The 16,738-nt window shown below is 47.7% G+C and overlaps 1 protein-coding gene across 2 annotated transcripts in view; it reads left to right on the top strand.

Annotated features, from left to right (window-relative positions):
• Positions 1–4,601, top strand: part of AMFR (autocrine motility factor receptor) — a 72,934-nt gene extending 68,333 nt beyond the window's left edge. For both annotated transcript variants that reach the window (XM_060787810.2, XM_060787809.2), the window contains one exon: positions 2,950–4,601. In XM_060787810.2, coding sequence (XP_060643793.2) covers positions 2,950–3,106 — 157 coding nt within the window. In that variant the 3' untranslated portion in view covers positions 3,107–4,601. The remainder of the gene's footprint in view (positions 1–2,949) is intronic.
• The last annotated feature ends 12,137 nt before the right edge of the window (positions 4,602–16,738 follow it).

Below are 16,738 nucleotides of genomic sequence, written 5' to 3' on the forward strand. Positions count from 1 at the left end.
GCCAACTTGTTCCAGATCCATCATTGTATGAATCCACAGCACTCCTCTGGGAATAGGTGAACTACAACTCCCAAACTCAAGGCCAATGGCCACAAAACCCTTCCAGTGTTTTCTGTTGGTCATGGGAGTTCTGTGTGCCAAGTTTGGTTTGAATCCATCACTGGTGGAGTTCAGAATGCTCTTTGATTATAGGTGAGCTATAAATCCCAGCAACTATAACTCCCAAATTACAAAATCAATCCTCCCCCCAACCCCACTAGCATTCACATTTGGGCATATTGGGTATTTGTGCTCAATTTAGTCCAGTGAATGAAAATCCATCTTGCATATCGGATATTTACATTATGATTTATGACAGTAGTAAAATGACAAGTATCAAGTAGCAACAAAAACAATATTATGGTTGGGGGTCACCACAACATATGGAACTGCATTAAGGGGTCACGGCATTAGCAAGGTTGAGAACCTCTGATCTATATAAATAAAAATGTAATGTTCGTTTGTGGGTTTAACAGAACTCAAAAACCACTGGACGAATTGACACTAAATTTGGACACAAGACACCTAACAACCCAATGTATGTCCTTCACCCAAAAAAATTGATTTTGTCATTTGGGAGTTGTAGTTGCTGGGATTTATAGTTCACCTACAATCAAAGAGCATTCTGAACCCCACCAACTATGGAATTGAACCAAACTTGGCACACAGTTCTCCCATGACCAACAGAAAATAATGGAAGGGTTTGGTGGGCAGTGTCCTTTGATTTTGGAGTTATAGTTCACCTACATCCAGAGAGCATTTTGGACTCAAACAATGATGGATCTGGACCAAACTCTACACACATACTCAATATGCCCAAATGTGAACACTGGTGGAGTTTGTGAAAAATAGAATCTTGACATTTGGGAGTTGTAGTTGCTGGGATTTATAGTTCACCTACAATCACAGAGCATTCTGAACCCAACCAACGATAGAATTGGGCCAAACCTCCCACACAGAACCCCATGTGGGCCACAGCAACGCATGGCAGGGGACGGCTATATATGTTGTGCTCCTCCCTGCGGGGTGAGAAGGGTGGAATATTAATTTGTTAAATAAATAAATAAATCTATATAAATAAAAAAGTAATGTTCGTTTGTGGGATTAACATAATTCAAAAACCACTGGGCGAATTGACAAGAAATTTGGACACGACACCCTTAACAGATCGAGTGACCATCAGTCATAAACCCCTCCGAAAAGACAGCAGAAAAACCCTAAAAAGAGAGAAAGAAAAGGGGTGGGGAAGGAAGGAAAGAGGTAGAGAAGGAAGAAAGGAAGGAGAGAAAGAAAGAAAAAAAAGGGGAAGGAAGAAAAGATGGAGGGATGGAAGGAAGGAGAGAAATAGAGAGAAAGAGGAGGGGAAGGTTGGCTACAGTAATGCGTGGTGGGTACAGTTAGTAATATAATAATAATAATAATAATAATAATAATAATAATACTTTATTTATATTCCGCTCTATCTCCCCAAGGGGACTCAGGGCAGATTCCAAACATAAAAGGCAAACATTCAATGCCCAAATACAACAACAATACATCCATACTAATAAAATTTATACAACCCAACATATAAATACGAATTATAACTTCATAAACTAAAATTAAATAAAAAGCACAGCCTGTTATAACAGACATAAGACAAAACATCAAATGAAAACAATAATTTCCCATTTCTTTGGGGCAAATCGATTAATCATTGCTCAAGATATTTTTTGAGCTGGTGGGGTGAGCAGGGCGTGGATACGGATGGCAACTATTAATCAGAGGTATAATGGTGGTATTACCAACTACTATTCCTCCTCCTCATAAGCCAGTGAGCAAAGGTATGTCTTTTTTTGAAAGTGGTGAGGGATGGGGCCATCTTTAACTCCTTAGGAAGGGAGTTCCAGAGGTGGGGGCAGCTGCGGAGAAGGCCCTGTCTTTCGTTCCCACCAGGCGTGCTTGGGACGGGAGTGGAACTGAGAGGAGGGCCTCCTCCGATGACCGCAGTGTCCAAGTTGAATCTAGAGTTAGAAGAGACCTCAAGAGTCATCCAGTCCTTGGATGGTCCTATCCAGACCATCCAAGGTCCCCCATGACTTTGGGGGAAGACCTTTGTAGGAGGCCATCCAGTTGGGATTGCCTTCTCTAGCTGCCCAAAGGGATACTTTTGCTGTTGCTGGGGGAATGTTAAGAGGAGTGTTGGTTCTCATGTAGCTTTTCCTTGATTTGGGTCTACTGGGAGGAGGCTGATAGTCATGCAGTGGATGGCTTTCACACTGTTCAACCTTATTTCTCTTACAGTTGGCACCAAATTCCCATTGCACATCAAGTCTTACAGAGTCATATCAACAGGTTTGGGTTTGAGACAGCCTGCGACAAGACAGAGGCCCTCCTGGTCTGTCGCAAGGTCGAATAGGGTATAGGGTTACAGCCTGTGCTGGATGGGGTTACACTCCCCCTGAAGACGCAGGTTTTCAGTTTGGGAGTGATCCTAGATGTATTGTTGAGCCTGGAACCCCAGGTATCGGCAGTGGCCAGGGGAGGATTCGCATAATAAAAACTTTTGCGCCAGCTGTGCCCATACCTTGGGAAGTCAGACTTGGCCACGGTGGTCCACGGTCTGTTTACATGCCAGATAGTAGGCCTGGGCAATGTATGGTTCTAAATGGTTCTAAAGTACTTACAAAACTAAAGTTCTGGTGGTGAAAATTTCAAAACTCTAAAAAACACTCTGAAATTTTCATTATAAATGACAGCTCCTAATTGGTTCTGTCATAAAAATCGCCAATAATGAAATAATAATTAAATTTTGAAAGTTTTGTTAGATTTGATGGTGCTTTAGGCTCGAGTCAGTATGGGTATTATTATTATTATTATTATTATTATTATTTAGTCAACACACCCTGTTGTTTCCGCTTCTCCTTCCAGGCGTTATCTCAACAAAACCGACGATGACGATGATGTCAGCTTGGCCTCCGACTTCTCCCTGCAGACCGACGGAGGAGCGTCCGACCCAGTCACTTTACGCCGCCGGATGTTGGCCGCGGCGGCCGAGCGGCGTCTTCAGAGGCAGCACCCGTCGTAACGCTCCCGGCCTCCTCCTGTTCCGACCATTGACCCCATTCATTTTGGCTCCTTCTCCCAGTGAGGAGAGGCATCGTCCCTTCAGAGCGGGGCCCTCTGTGCCGAGGACAAGGGAGCTGGCTGCTTCTTCTTCACTGTATAAAAAAAGCATGTGATACCTAATAAGTGTTTGGACAGCTGACAAATTAACCTTTTTTCTGGGTATTATTCTTTCCCACACTTAGAGAGAGAGAGACACACACACTTCCCCTGCGGCAAACGAAAAGATTGAGAGACCCTGAGGTCTTATTCTGCTTAAATGTGAATTGTAGGGGACTGTGGTTGATGATCGCTGTCTTCCTTGGCTGCTTTTCAGCCAATATATCCCACTTTAAGCTCTTCCAAAACGAAAGAACAAGGAAGGAAGGAAGGAAACCTCATTGCGGAGCTGTTGTGCATCTTCCAGATAGATCCTTTTAAGGTTTTTGCAGGGTGTTTAAGATAAGATTGGGTTTTCCTGAGTATTAGGGGAGCCAGTATAACTTTCACAAGGAAATAAACAAGGGCGAGAAAAAATATTGTTTGCAAAGTGAGCCAATCTCATTGCAAAGCTGTCACCAATCTTCCAGAAAATATTTTTTTCAAGTTTTTTTTGCAGGAAATTGGGATTTTTTAGTATTAGGAGATTCTGGAAGTAAAAACACCAGCAGCAGGAGTGAAAAGAAAAGGTTAATGCAACATTCGCGAATTAGAAGTTTTTGGCCGTTTCGGCCACGGACGTCTTGCACATTCTGTCTTCCTGCAAATTTTGTTGCTGAGAGGAGACAAATAGGAAAAAAAGGGCGTCGTTAGGCTTCTTAATCCAGCATTTGAAGTGACGCAAAATAAAAAAGAGTGTTTAGGTTTAGCTTCGAGACTCCATCTTGTAGAGAAAGGCTCCAAGGAAGAATGAGAACAGGCTCCTTAATAGGAAAGTGAGGGAGGAAGGAGCATGCAGAAGTCTATTTTTCTAATCTTCCATTTTGCAATAATAATCCGTTCTCCCCTTTTGGGGGCGAATCCGGCGGAGAGATCCGAGAGCATCGGCGGCTATTAGACATTAGTCTAGGTGTGATCACGCTTTTTGTGTGGAGTAGACGTGTTGCAAGACCTTTTTGGGTCTTAGGATGTGTCGATGAGTTTTATGATGGTGGTCAATGCATTTTTAAGTGTTTTCGGCGAGTATCATTGTCCTTCAAAAGATGCCCAGTGTTGAAAAAGAAAAAGAAACGGGAAATCTTTGTAGGATTTTGAAGGTGAGTATAAGAAAACGACAAATTGTGTGTTTAAGTGACGATAACTCATTTCGAGAGATCCCTTTTCGGGAAGCCTTATTATACCTTGCGATGCTGGTAGTTAAATTTGAAGAAGAGGAGAAAAAGAAGACTGTCTTCTTTTGCGATTCGGTTTTGCTCAGAGCACAGCTCTCTGTTTATATTGTTTAAAAAAAATAATAAAAATTCTTGATCAGTGTTGGACACATTTCAAAACTTCCTTCCTGCAAACGGAACACAGCGTCCTTTCAGCGAAACGGAACACAGCGTCCTTTCAGTTCGCAGATTAAAGCCATTGGAAACAATGGAAATTATTTAAACAAGCTCAGTGAAAAAACATATGAAACAAGCTGCCAAGCTTGAAACAGATTAAGGGTGAATATCTCTACATCAGTGATTCCCAACCTGTGGTCCGTGGACCATCAGTGGTCCAGAAGAACTAAAATACGGTCCACAGTCTTACCATTACAACCTAGTTGCAACGAGAGTGACTGCTCTCGCAAAAACCACGCTCTGGTTACATCCCGCCTCGACTACTGCAACGCTCTCTACGTGGGGTTGCCTTTGAAGACAGCCCGGAAGCTCCAATTAGTCCAACGGGCGGCAGCCATGATACTAACAGGAGCGGGGCGCAGAGAGCATACAACTCCCTTGCTGCACCAGCTCCACTGGCTGCCGATCTGCTACCGGGCTCAATTCAAAGTGCTGGCGTTGGCCTTTAAAGCCCTAAACGGTTCTGGCCCAACTTATCTATCCGAACGTATCTCAGCCTATCAGCCCACCAGGACCCTAAGATCTTCTGGGGAGTCCCTGCTCTCTATCCCGCCGACGTCACAAGTGCGGCTGGTGGGAACGAGAGACAGGGCCTTTTCTGTGGTGGCCCCTCGGCTTTGGAACACCCTCCCCATAGAGGTACGATCAGCCCCTTCGCTGATGGTGTTTCGGAAAAGACTGAAGACATGGATGTTTACACAAGCATTCGGTTAATCCGTTGCAACGAATTTGATGACTAAAGGATTGGTAATCATGGACGATGAATTTTGGATTGCGATTTCAGTTACGAGATGCATGGGACTGTTATTGGTGGCCCAATAACTTGTATTGTATAGGTGTTTTATGCTTTTAAACTGAACATTGTTTGTTTTAAGTGTTGTGAACCGCAATGAGTCGCCGACTTAGGCTGAGATATTAGCGGTATACAAGCGCATTAATAATAATAATAATAATTATTATTATTATTAAACTTTATTTGTACCCCGCTAGCATCTCCCGAAGGACTCGATGCGGCTTACAAAGGCCAAGGCCTCAACAACAACAGACAATAACAATACAATGCAAGCAAATTAAAAACATAAGCAATAACAACAACAACATTACACTATTACGCAATAAAACCAGGGCCGGGCCAATGAAGGGTACAGGTTAAAAAAGTGCTGGGTGTAAGAGGTGATATGTTGGGATTCTGGGCAAGTGCAATGTGCAGAGAGTCTTAACTCTAATAAAGTGCTTCTGGGACGTAGTGCTGGAGGTTATACAGCCTGTGTTGGATGGGGCCGCACTCCCCCTGAAGATGCAGGTTCGCAGCTTGTGTGTGACCCTGGACTCATCGCTGAGCCTGGAACCCCAGGTTTCGGCGGTGACCAGGGGAGCATTTGCACAGCTAAAGCTTGTGCGCCAGCTGCGCCCATACCTTGGGAAGTCTGACTTGGCCACGGTAGTCCACGCTCTGGTTACATCCCGTTTAGACTACTGCAACGCTCTCTACGTGGGGTTGCCTTTGAAGACAGCTCGGAAGCTCCAACTAGTCCAACGCTCGGCAGCCATGATTTTAACAGGAGCGGGGCGCAGGGAGCATACAACCCCCCTGTTGCGCCAACTCCACTGGCTACCGATCTGCTACCGGGCTGAATTCAAAGTGCTGGCGTTGGCCTTTAAAGCCCTAAACGGTTCCGGCCCAAGCTACCTATCTGACCGCATCTCTGCCTATGAACCCACCAGGACTTTGAGATCTTCCGGGGAGACCCTGCTCTCGATCCCGCCTGCTTCTCAAGCTCGGCTGGCGGGGACGAGAGATAGGGCCTTCTCGGTGGTGGCTCCTCGGCTGTGGAACGCCCTTCCTACGGACGTTAGACTAGCACCATTTCTAATGGTATTCCGCAAAAAGGTGAAGACCTGGATGTTTGTGCAGGCGTTTGAGTAATTTAGTGCAATGTGGTAATGGAACATAGGAATGGAACAATGGACGACGAACCTGGACTACGCTTGGATGATGAGAAGATTGGGTACGGTTGTTTTTTGTAATAATTGTGCATTGTAATGGCTTATTGGTAATTTATGGATAATGTGTTAAGTCAATTGTTATATGTTGTATGGAACCACTTCTGTTTCTACTGTTTTTACTGTTTGTGAATCGCTGTGAGTCGCCTTCGGGCTTGAGATACAGCGGTATAGAAGCAAAGTAAATAAATATCCTATTCCGGAAAGGCACATTGGAATAGCCAGGTCTTCAAGTTCTTTCTAAAGACTGCCAACGTGGGTGCTAGTCTAATGTCTTTGGGGAGGGTGTTCCAAAGTCGGGGGGCAACCACAGAGAAGGCCCTGTCCCTCGTCCCCACCAAACGAGCCTGCGACGCAGGTGGAATTGCGAGCAGGGCCTCTCCGGATGAACGAAGGGAGTGCGTGGGTTCATAAACGGAGATGTGGTCACACAGGTAGGCAGGTCCCAAACCGTTTAGGGCTTTGTAGGTAAGCACCTGCACCTTGAATTGGGCTCGGTAGGCAGGGGCGGCTCGTCCATTACGCAAAGTAAGCGGCCGCAGAACACTTTTTTTTTTGCCAGGGGCGCATAGGCGCCTCTGTAAATGCCCCTCGACGCCACTTGAGGAGGAGCACCCCCTCAGCTCACAACAGTCCTAGTAGTCCGGGGGGAGCCTCGGCTTTCTTGCCTCGCTGCCGGGCGATCCTCTTCCCGAAGGGGCCGGGCCCTTGAGCCTCGCCTAGCCCTTGACATATGTGGGTTGTAGTTACTGGGATGTATAGTTCACCTACAATCAAAGAGCATTCTAAACTCCACCAATGATGGAATTGAACCAAATATGGCACACAGAACTCCCACGACAAAGAGAAAATATATAGCAATAATTGGTTGGGGGGGGGGAACGCCAAAATACTGTTTGCTTACCATTGAAAATTACCTAGGTAGGTAAACGGCAGCCAATGGAGCTCCTTAAACAGGAGGGTTGACCTCTCTCTGTAAGGGGCGCCAGTTAACATCCTGACCACCGCCTGTTGAACCAGTTGGAATTTCCAAGCCGTTTTCAAGGGCAGCCCCACATAGAGCGCATTACAGTAATCCAACCTAGAGGTGACTAAGGCATGGACCCGGCCAGATCAACCTTTGCGAGGAACGGTCGCAGTTAGTGCACGAGTCTCAATTGTGCGAAAGCCCTCCCGGACACCGCCGACGCCTGAGCCCCAAGCGTAAGTGATGAATCCAGGAGAAGTCCCAAACTGTGGACCTGTGGCTTCCATGACACCAAATTGGGAGGGAGAGCCAATACTCCAGAGGACAGGAGCAGAATTCAAAACGACCTTGACAGATTAGAGAGATGGGCCAAAACTAACAGAATGAAGTTCAACAGTGACAAATGCAAGATACTCCACTTTGGCAGAAAAAATGAAATGCAAAGATACAGAATGGGGGACAATGCCTGGCTCGAGAGCAGGACGTGTGAAAAAGATCTTGGAGTCCTCGTGGACAACAAGTTAAACATGAGCCAACAATGTGATGTGGCGGCAAAAAAAGCCAATGGGATTTTGGCCTGCATCAATAGGAGCATAGTGTCTAGATCTAAGGAAGTAATGCTCCCCATGCTCTATTCCGCTTTGGTTAGACCACATCTGGAATATTGTGTCCAATTCTGGGCACCACAATTCAAGAGAGATATTGACAAGCTGGAATGTGTCCAGAGGAGGGCGACTAAAATGATCAAGGGTCTGGAGAACAAGCCCTATGAGGAGCGGCTTGGGGAACTGGGCATGTTTAGCCTGAAGAAGAGAAGGCTGAGAGGAGATATGATAGCCATGTATAAATATGTGAGAGGAAGCCACAGGGAGGAGGGAGCAAGCTTGTTTTCTGCTTCCTTGCAGACTAGGACGCGGAACAATGGCTTCAAACTACAAGAGAGGAGATTCCATCTGAACATGAGGAAGAACTTCCTGACTGTGAGAGCCGTTCAGCAGTGGAACTCTCTGCCCCGGAGTGTGGTGGAGGCTCCTTCTTTGGAAGCTTTTAAGCAGAGGCTGGATGGCCATCTGTCAGGGGTGATTTGAATGCAATATTCCTGCTTCTTGGCAGAATGGGGTTGGACTGGATGGCCCAGGAGGTCTCTTCCAACTCTTTGATTCTATGATTCTATGAGTGTAACCCCGTCCAACACAGGTTGCCACCCTATACCCCGATCCGGTTTACGATTGACCAGGAGGACCTCTGTCTTGTTGGGATTGATCTTCAGCTTGTTCCTCCTCATCCAGATAGACACAGCGGCCAGGCACTCGTCCAGCACTCGAGGAGCCTCCTTGGAATTCGGTGGAAATGAGTAGTAGAGTTGTGTGTCATCTGCGTAGAGATGGCACCCAACTCCAAAACTCCAGATGACCTCTCCCAGCGGTTTCATGTAGATGTTGAAAAGCATGGGAGACAAAATAGAGCCTTGCGGGACCCCACAGGTCAAAGGCCAGGGGTCCGAGCAGGCATCTCCCAGCTTCACCATTGCAAAACCCTCTTATGAGTTGTAGGTTTTCTGGGCTGTATGACCATGTTCTACAGCAGTGGCTCTCAACAGTTCCTAATGCCGCAACCCCTTAATACAGTTCCTCATGTTGTGGTGACCCCCAACCATAACATTATTTTCGTTGCTACTTCATAACTGGAATTTTGCTACTATTATGTATCGTCATGTAAATATCTGATCTGCAGAATGTATTTACATTCATTGGACCACATTTGGCACAAATACCCAATACACCCAAATTTGAATACTGGTGAGGTTGGGGAGGGATTGATTTTGTCATTTGGGAGTTGTAGTTGCTGGGATTTATAGTTCACCCACAATTAAAGAGCATTCTGAATTCCAGTAATGATGGAATTGAACAAAACTTGGCACACAGAACTCCCATGACCAACAGAAAACACTAGAAGGGTTTGGTGGGTATTGACCTTGAATTTGGGAGTTGTAGTTCACCTACGTCCAGAGAGCACTGCGGACTCAAACAATGATGGATCTGGACCAAACTTGGCACAAATACCCAATATGTCCAAATATGAACACGGATGGGGTTTGGGGGAAACAGACCTTGACATTTGGGAGCTGTAGTTGCTGGGATTTCTAGTTCACCTACAATCAAAGAGCATTCTGAACCCCACCAATGATCGAATTGAACCAAACTTGGCACACAGAACTCCCCTGACCAACAGAAAATACTGGAAGGATTTGATTGACATTAACCTTGAGTTTGGGAGTTGTAGTTCACCTACATCCAGAAAGCACTGTGGACTCAAGCAATGATGGATCTGGACCAAACTTAGCATGAATACTCAATATGTCCAAATGCGATCACTGGTGGAGTTTGAGGAAAATAGACCTTGACATTTGGGAGTTGTAGTTGTTGGGATTTATAGTTCCCATACAATCAGAGAGCATTCTGAACTCCACCAATGATAGAATTGGGCCAAACCCTCCGCTCAGAACCCCCATGACCAACAGAAAATACTGTGTTGTAGGTTTTTCAGGTTATATGGCCAGTTCACCTACAATCAAAGAGCATTCTGAACTCCACCAATGATGGAATTGAACGAAACTTGGCACACAGAACTCCCATGACTAACAGAAAACATTAGAAGGGTTTGGTGGGTATTGACCTTGAATTTGGGAGTTGTAGTTCACCTACGTCCAGAGAGCACTGTGAACTCAAACAATGATGGATCTGGACCAAAATTGGCACGAATACTCAGTATGTCCGAATGTGATCACTGGTGGAATTTGAGGAAAATAGACCTTGACATTTGGGAGTTGTAATTGCTGGGATTTATAGTTCACTTACAATCAAAAGGTTGGCAGTTCGATTCCAGGGAGCAAGGTGAGCTCCCGCTGTTAGCCCCAGCTTCTGCCAACCTAGCAGTTCAAAACCATGCAAATGTGACTAGATCAATAGGTACCCCTTCTGTGGGAATGTAATGGTGTTCCTGAGCTGCTTAGCTTGCTAGCCAAAATGTTGGCAGTTCAATTCCAGAGAGCAAGGGGAGCTCCCACTGTTAGCCCCTGCTTCTGCCAACGTAGCAGTTCGAAAACATGCAAATGTGACTAGATCATTCCCACATTCTGTGGGAATGTAACGGCGCTCCTGAGCTGCTGAGCTTGCTGGCCAAAAGGTTGGCAGTTCGATTCCAGGGAGCAGGGTGAGCTCCTGCTGTTAGGCCCTGCTTCTGCCAACCTAGCAGTTCGAAAACATGCAAATGTGAGTAGATCAATAGGTATCCCTTCTGTGGGAATGTAACGGCGCTCCTGAGCCGCTGAGCTTGCTGGCCAAAAAGTTGGCGGTTCAATTCCAGGGAGCAAGGTGAGCTCCCGCTGTTAGCCCCTGCTTCTGCCAACCTAGCAGTTAGAAAACATGCAAATGTGAGTAGATCAATAGGTACCCCTTCTGTGGGAATGTAACGGCGCTCCTGAGCCGCTGAGCTTGCTGGCCAAAAAGTTGGCGGTTCAATTCCAGGGAGCAAGGTGAGCTCCCGCTGTTAGCCCCTGCTTCTGCCAACCTAGCAGTTAGAAAACATGCAAATGTGACTAGATCAACAGGTACCCCTTCTGTGGGAATGTAACGGCGCTTCTGAGCTGCCGAGCTTGCTGGCCAAAAGGTTGGCGGTTCGATTCCAGGGAGCAGGGTGAGTTCCCGCTGTTAGCCCCTGCTTCTGCCAACCTAGCAGTTCGAAAACATGCAAATGTGATTAGATCATTCCCACATTCTGTGGGAATGTAACGGCGCTCCTGAGCTGCCGAGCTTGCTGGCCAAAAGGTTGGCAGTTCGATTCCAGGGAGCAGGGTGAGCTCCTGCTGTTAGGCCCTGCTTCTGCCAACCTAGCAGTTCAAAAACATGCAAATGTGAGTAGATCAATAGGTATCCCTTCTGTGGGAATGTAACGGCGCTCCTGAGCCGCTGAGCTTGCTGGCCAAAAAGTTGGCGGTTCAATTCCAGGGAGCAAGGTGAGCTCCCGCTGTTAGCCCCTGCTTCTGCCAACCTAGCAGTTAGAAAACATGCAAATGTGAGTAGATCAATAGGTACCCCTTCTGTGGGAATGTAACGGCGCTCCTGAGCCACTGAGCTTGCTGGCCAAAAAGTTGGCGGTTCAATTCCAGGGAGCAAGGTGAGCTCCCGCTGTTAGCCCCTGCTTCTGCCAACCTAGCAGTTAGAAAACATGCAAATGTGACTAGATCAACAGGTACCCCTTCTGTGGGAATGTAACGGCGCTCCTGAGCTGCTGAGCTTGCTAGCCAAAAGGTTGGCGGTTCGATTCCAGGGAGCAAGGTGAGCTCCCGCTGTTAGCCCCAGCTTCTGCCAACCTAGCAGTTAGAAAACATGCAAATGTGACTAGATCAACAGGTACCCCTTCTGTGGGAATGTAACGGCGCTCCTGAGCTGCCGAGCTTGCTGGCCAAAAGGTTGGCGGTTCGATTCCAGGGAGCAGGGTGAGTTCCCGCTGTTAGCCCCTGCTTCTGCCAACCTAGCAGTTTGAAAACATGCAAATGTGATTAGATCATTCCCACATTCTGTGGGAATGTAACGGCGCTCCTGAGCTGCCGAGCTTGCTAGCCAAAAGGTTGGTGGTTCGATTCCAGGGAGCAAGGTGAGCTCCCGCTGTTAGCCCCAGGTTCTGCCAACCTTGCAGTTCGAAAACATGCAAATGTGACTAGATCAATAGGTACCCCTTCTGTGGGAATGTAACGGCGCTCCTGAGCTGCTGAGCTTGCTGGCCAAAAGATTGGTGGTTTGATTCCAGGGAGCAGGATGAGCTCCCACTGTTAGCCCCTGCTTCTGCCAACCTAGCAGTTAGAAAACATGCAAATGTGACTAGATCAATAGGTACCTCTTCTGTGGGAATGTAACGGCGCTCCTGAGCTGCCGAGCTTGCTAGCCAAAAGGTTGGCGGTTCGATTCTAGGGAGCAAGGTGAGCTCCCGCTGTTAGCCCCAGCTTCTGCCAACCTAGCAGTTCGAAACCATGCAAATGTGACTATAACAATAGGTACCCCTTCTGTGGGAATGTAACGGCGCTCCTGAGCTGCTGTGCTTGTTGGCCAAAAGATTGGCGGTTCGATTCCAGGGAGCAGGATGAGCTCCCACTGTTAGCCCCTGCTTGTGCCAACCTTGCAGTTCGAAAACATGCAAATGTGAGTAGATCAATAGGTACCACTCCAGCGGGAAGGTAATGGTGCTCCATGCAGTCATGCTGGCCACATGACCTTGGAGGTGTCTGGACAATGCCAGCTCTTCAGCTTAGAAATGGAGATGAGCATCACCCCACAGAGTCGGACTCGACTAGACTTAATGTCAGGGGACAACCTATACCTGTATATTCTCATATATGGCAGTCTTATCTCACAGGGTGAGAATTAAGATGTCTCTGTTGTCCTCGTGTTTGCATCCTGATGCTGCAATCTCAGAGCTGGGCACTAGATGCCACCCGAAGGCTTCCTTCCTTTGGACTGATGCTCTGCAGTAATGGGAAGAGTGAGAAACTAGGAGCAGAATGATATAAAGAGAGGCCTTTGGGTGGAGCTCCTTTGCGTCATCATCAGCTGCATCCCTTTTCCTCCTGGTTGCATCTCTGTGCCTTATCATCCACATCTGTGGAAGCATTCCCTTTCATGTCCCATTCACACACTCACACACTGTCTGGTTTGTATATCCGTTGAATGATCTTTATTTTAGGTCTTAGAATCATAGAATCATAGAATCAAAGAGTTGGAAGAGACCTCATGGGCCATCCAGTCCAACCCCATTCTGCCAAGAAGCAGGAATATTGCATTCAAATCACCCCTGACAGATGGCCATCCAGCCTCTGCTTAAAAGCTTCCAAAGAAGGAGCCTCCACCACACTCCGGAGCAGAGAGTTCCACTGTTGAACGGCTCTCACAGTCAGGAAGTTCTTCCTCATGTTCAGATAGAATCTCCTCTCTTGTAGTTTGAAGCCATTGTTCCATTGCGTCCTAGTCTCCAAGGAAGCAGAAAACAAGCTTGCTCCCTCCTCCTCCCTGTGGCTTCCTCTCACATATTTATACATGGCTATCATATCTCCTCTCAGCCTTCTCTTCTTCAGGCTAAACATGCCCAGTTCCCTAAGCCGCTCCTCATAGGGCTTGTTCTCCAGACCCTTGATCATTTTAGTCGCCCTCCTCTGGACACATTCCAGCTTGTCAATATCTCTCTTCAGTTGTGGTGCCCAGAATTGGACACAATATTCCAGATGTGGTCTAACCAAAGCAGAATAGAGGGGTAGCATTACTTCCTTAGATCTAGACACTAGGCTCCTATTGATGCAGGCCAAAATCCCATTGGCTTTTTTTGCCGCCACATCACATTGTTGGCTCATGTTTAACTTGTTGTCCACGAGGACTCCAAGATCTTTTTCACACGTACTGCTCTCGAGCCAGGCATTGTCCCCCATTCTGTATCTTTGCATTTCATTTTTTTCTCCCAAAGTGGAGTATCTTGCATTTGTCACTGTTGAACTTCATTTTGTTAGTTTTGGCCATTCTTCTCTCTAATCTGTCAAGATGGTTTTGAATTCTGCTCCTGTCCTCTGGAGTCTTGGCTCTCCCTCCCAATTTGGTGTCGTCTGCAAACTTGATGATCCTGCCTTCTAGCCCTTCATCTAAGTCATTAATAAAGATGTTGAACAGGACCGGGCCCAGGACGGAACCCTGCGGCACTCCACTTGTCACTTCTTTCCAGGATGAAGAGGAAGCATTAGTGAGCACCCTCTGGGTTCGTCCATTTAACCAATTACAGATCCACCTCACCGTAGTTTTGCCTAGCCCACATTCGACTAGTTTCCTTGCCAGAAGGTCATGGGGGACCTTGTCGAAGGCCTTCCTGAAATCCAGGTACGCCACATCCACGGCATTCCCCACTTCTAGCTGGTCAAGAGTCTGGGAGTCCTTTTGGACCCTCTGCTGACGATGGAGGCCCAGGTCTTCGCCGTGAGCAGAACCGCCTTCTTTCACCTGTGGCAGGCTAGACGGCTGGCCCCCTCCCTGTCCAGGGATGACCTAGCTACGGTGATCCAGGCCATGGTCATCTCAAGACTGGACTACTGTAACGGCCTCTACATTGGCCTTCCTCTGTCAGTGATCCGGAAGCCAAAGTTGGTACAAAATGCAGCTGCTCGGCTTCTTGCGGGAATTCCGATGAGATGCCACATAACCCCAATCTTACTGCAGCTGCATTGGTTACCAATTGAGCACCGGATCATTTTCAAAGGGATGGTACTCACCTTTAAGGCCTTGCATGGTCTGGGGCCGATGTATCTGAGGGACCGCCTCACCCCCTACCAACCCCAGAGATCCCTCCGTTCTGAGGACCAAGATTTGTTGGAAATTCCCAGTGTCAAGACCTTGCGTCTAACAACAACCAGATGCAGAGTCTTCACAGCAGTGGCACCATCACTCTGGAATACTCTGCCACCTGAAGTCCGTGCCTTGCGGGACTTACCAGCTTTCCGCAGGGCATGTAAGACATACCTGTTTCGACAGGCCTTTGATTTTTGATATTGCTGTTTTTAAATTGTTTTTAAATTGTGTTAGATTTTAGCCATTCTTGTAAGCCGCTCCGAGCCCCAGGGGAGTGGCGGCATATACGTTCAAATAATGTTGTTGTTCAGTTCTTGTGGGTTTTTTCGGGCTATATGGCCATGTTCTAGAGGCATTTCTCCTGACGTTTCGCCTGCATCTATGGCAAGCATTCTCAGAGGTGAGGTCTGCTGGAGCTGGGAAAAAAAGGGTTTATATATCTGTGGAATGACCAGGGTGAGACGAAGGGCTTTTGTGAGTTGGGCTAGGTGTGAATCTTTTCAACTGACCACCTTGATTAGCATACAATGGGCTGACTGTGCCTGGAGCAAACTCTTCTTGAAAGGTGAACCATGAAAACCATGAAAATGAACAAAATCTGGCTACCAGTATTAAAAAATTCTAAAATTACAACAGCAAAAACAGCAGAGAGAAAAACAGGCAGGGACATCTAATCACCTTTCAAGAAGAGTTTGCTCCAGGCACTGTCAGCCCATTGTTGTTCAGTCGTCTCCGACTCTTTGTGACCTCATGGACCAGCCCACAGCAGAGCTCCCTGTCGGCCGTCCCCACCCCCAGCTCCTTCCAGGTCAGTCCAGTCACTTCAAGGATGCCATCCATCCATCTTGCCCTTGGTCGGCCCCTCTTCCTTTTCCCTTCTACTTTCCCCAGCACAATTGTCTTCTCTAGGCTTTGCTGTCTCCTCATGATGTGGCCAAAGTACTTCAACTTTGTCTCTAGTAGCAAATAATAAACAGGGGCGGCTCGTCCATTACGCAAAGTAAGCGGTCGCAGAACACTTTTGTTTGCCAGGGGCGCAGAGGCGCCTCTGTAAATGCCCCTCGACCACCACTTGAGGAGCCCCCCTCAGCTCACAACAGCCCTAGCAGACCGGGGGGAGCCTCGGCTTTCTTTCCTCACTGCAGGGCGATCCTCTTCCCAAAGGGGCCGGGCCCTTGAGCCTCGCCTCACCCCTCTCGTTCCTGCTCCACCCGGCCACCGGGTGTGCGAGCAGAGCTGGCGCTCAATCGTTCTCCGCGTTCGATCCCTTCCCCATGACCAGCTCCCATGACCGGCTCCACCCGCCTCCTCTCCTTTCCCCAATCCGCAGGTGGGCCAAGGGGCGGAGCCGCTGCGCCTTGCCCACTTCGGGTCCGGAGGCGTGTCTGAAGACCCCAGCATGTACACCAAAAGTCACCTCTTCTCCTGACTTTCTCTTCAGTCATTGGGACCAAGAGAGAGAGAGAGAGAGAGAGAGAGAGAGAGCCCCTCCGGCTGGAGGTATCTCCCACCTCCGCTCCCTCCTTTGTTTTTGCGCCTACCTTCAGGAAAGGTGGGCATCTCCACCTCTCTCTCTCTCTCTTGGTCCCAATGGCTGAGGAGAAAGTCAGGAGAAGAGGTGACATTTGGTGCACACACTGGGGGGCTTCAGGCACGCCTCCGGACCCAAAGCGGGCCAGGCAAGGGAGCAAGTGCGGCAAGTGTAGTTACTGGGATGT

This window comes from Anolis sagrei, chromosome 8 (genome assembly GCF_037176765.1).
Source record: "Anolis sagrei isolate rAnoSag1 chromosome 8, rAnoSag1.mat, whole genome shotgun sequence".
In the NCBI taxonomy this organism is placed as follows: domain Eukaryota; kingdom Metazoa; phylum Chordata; class Lepidosauria; order Squamata; family Dactyloidae; genus Anolis; species Anolis sagrei.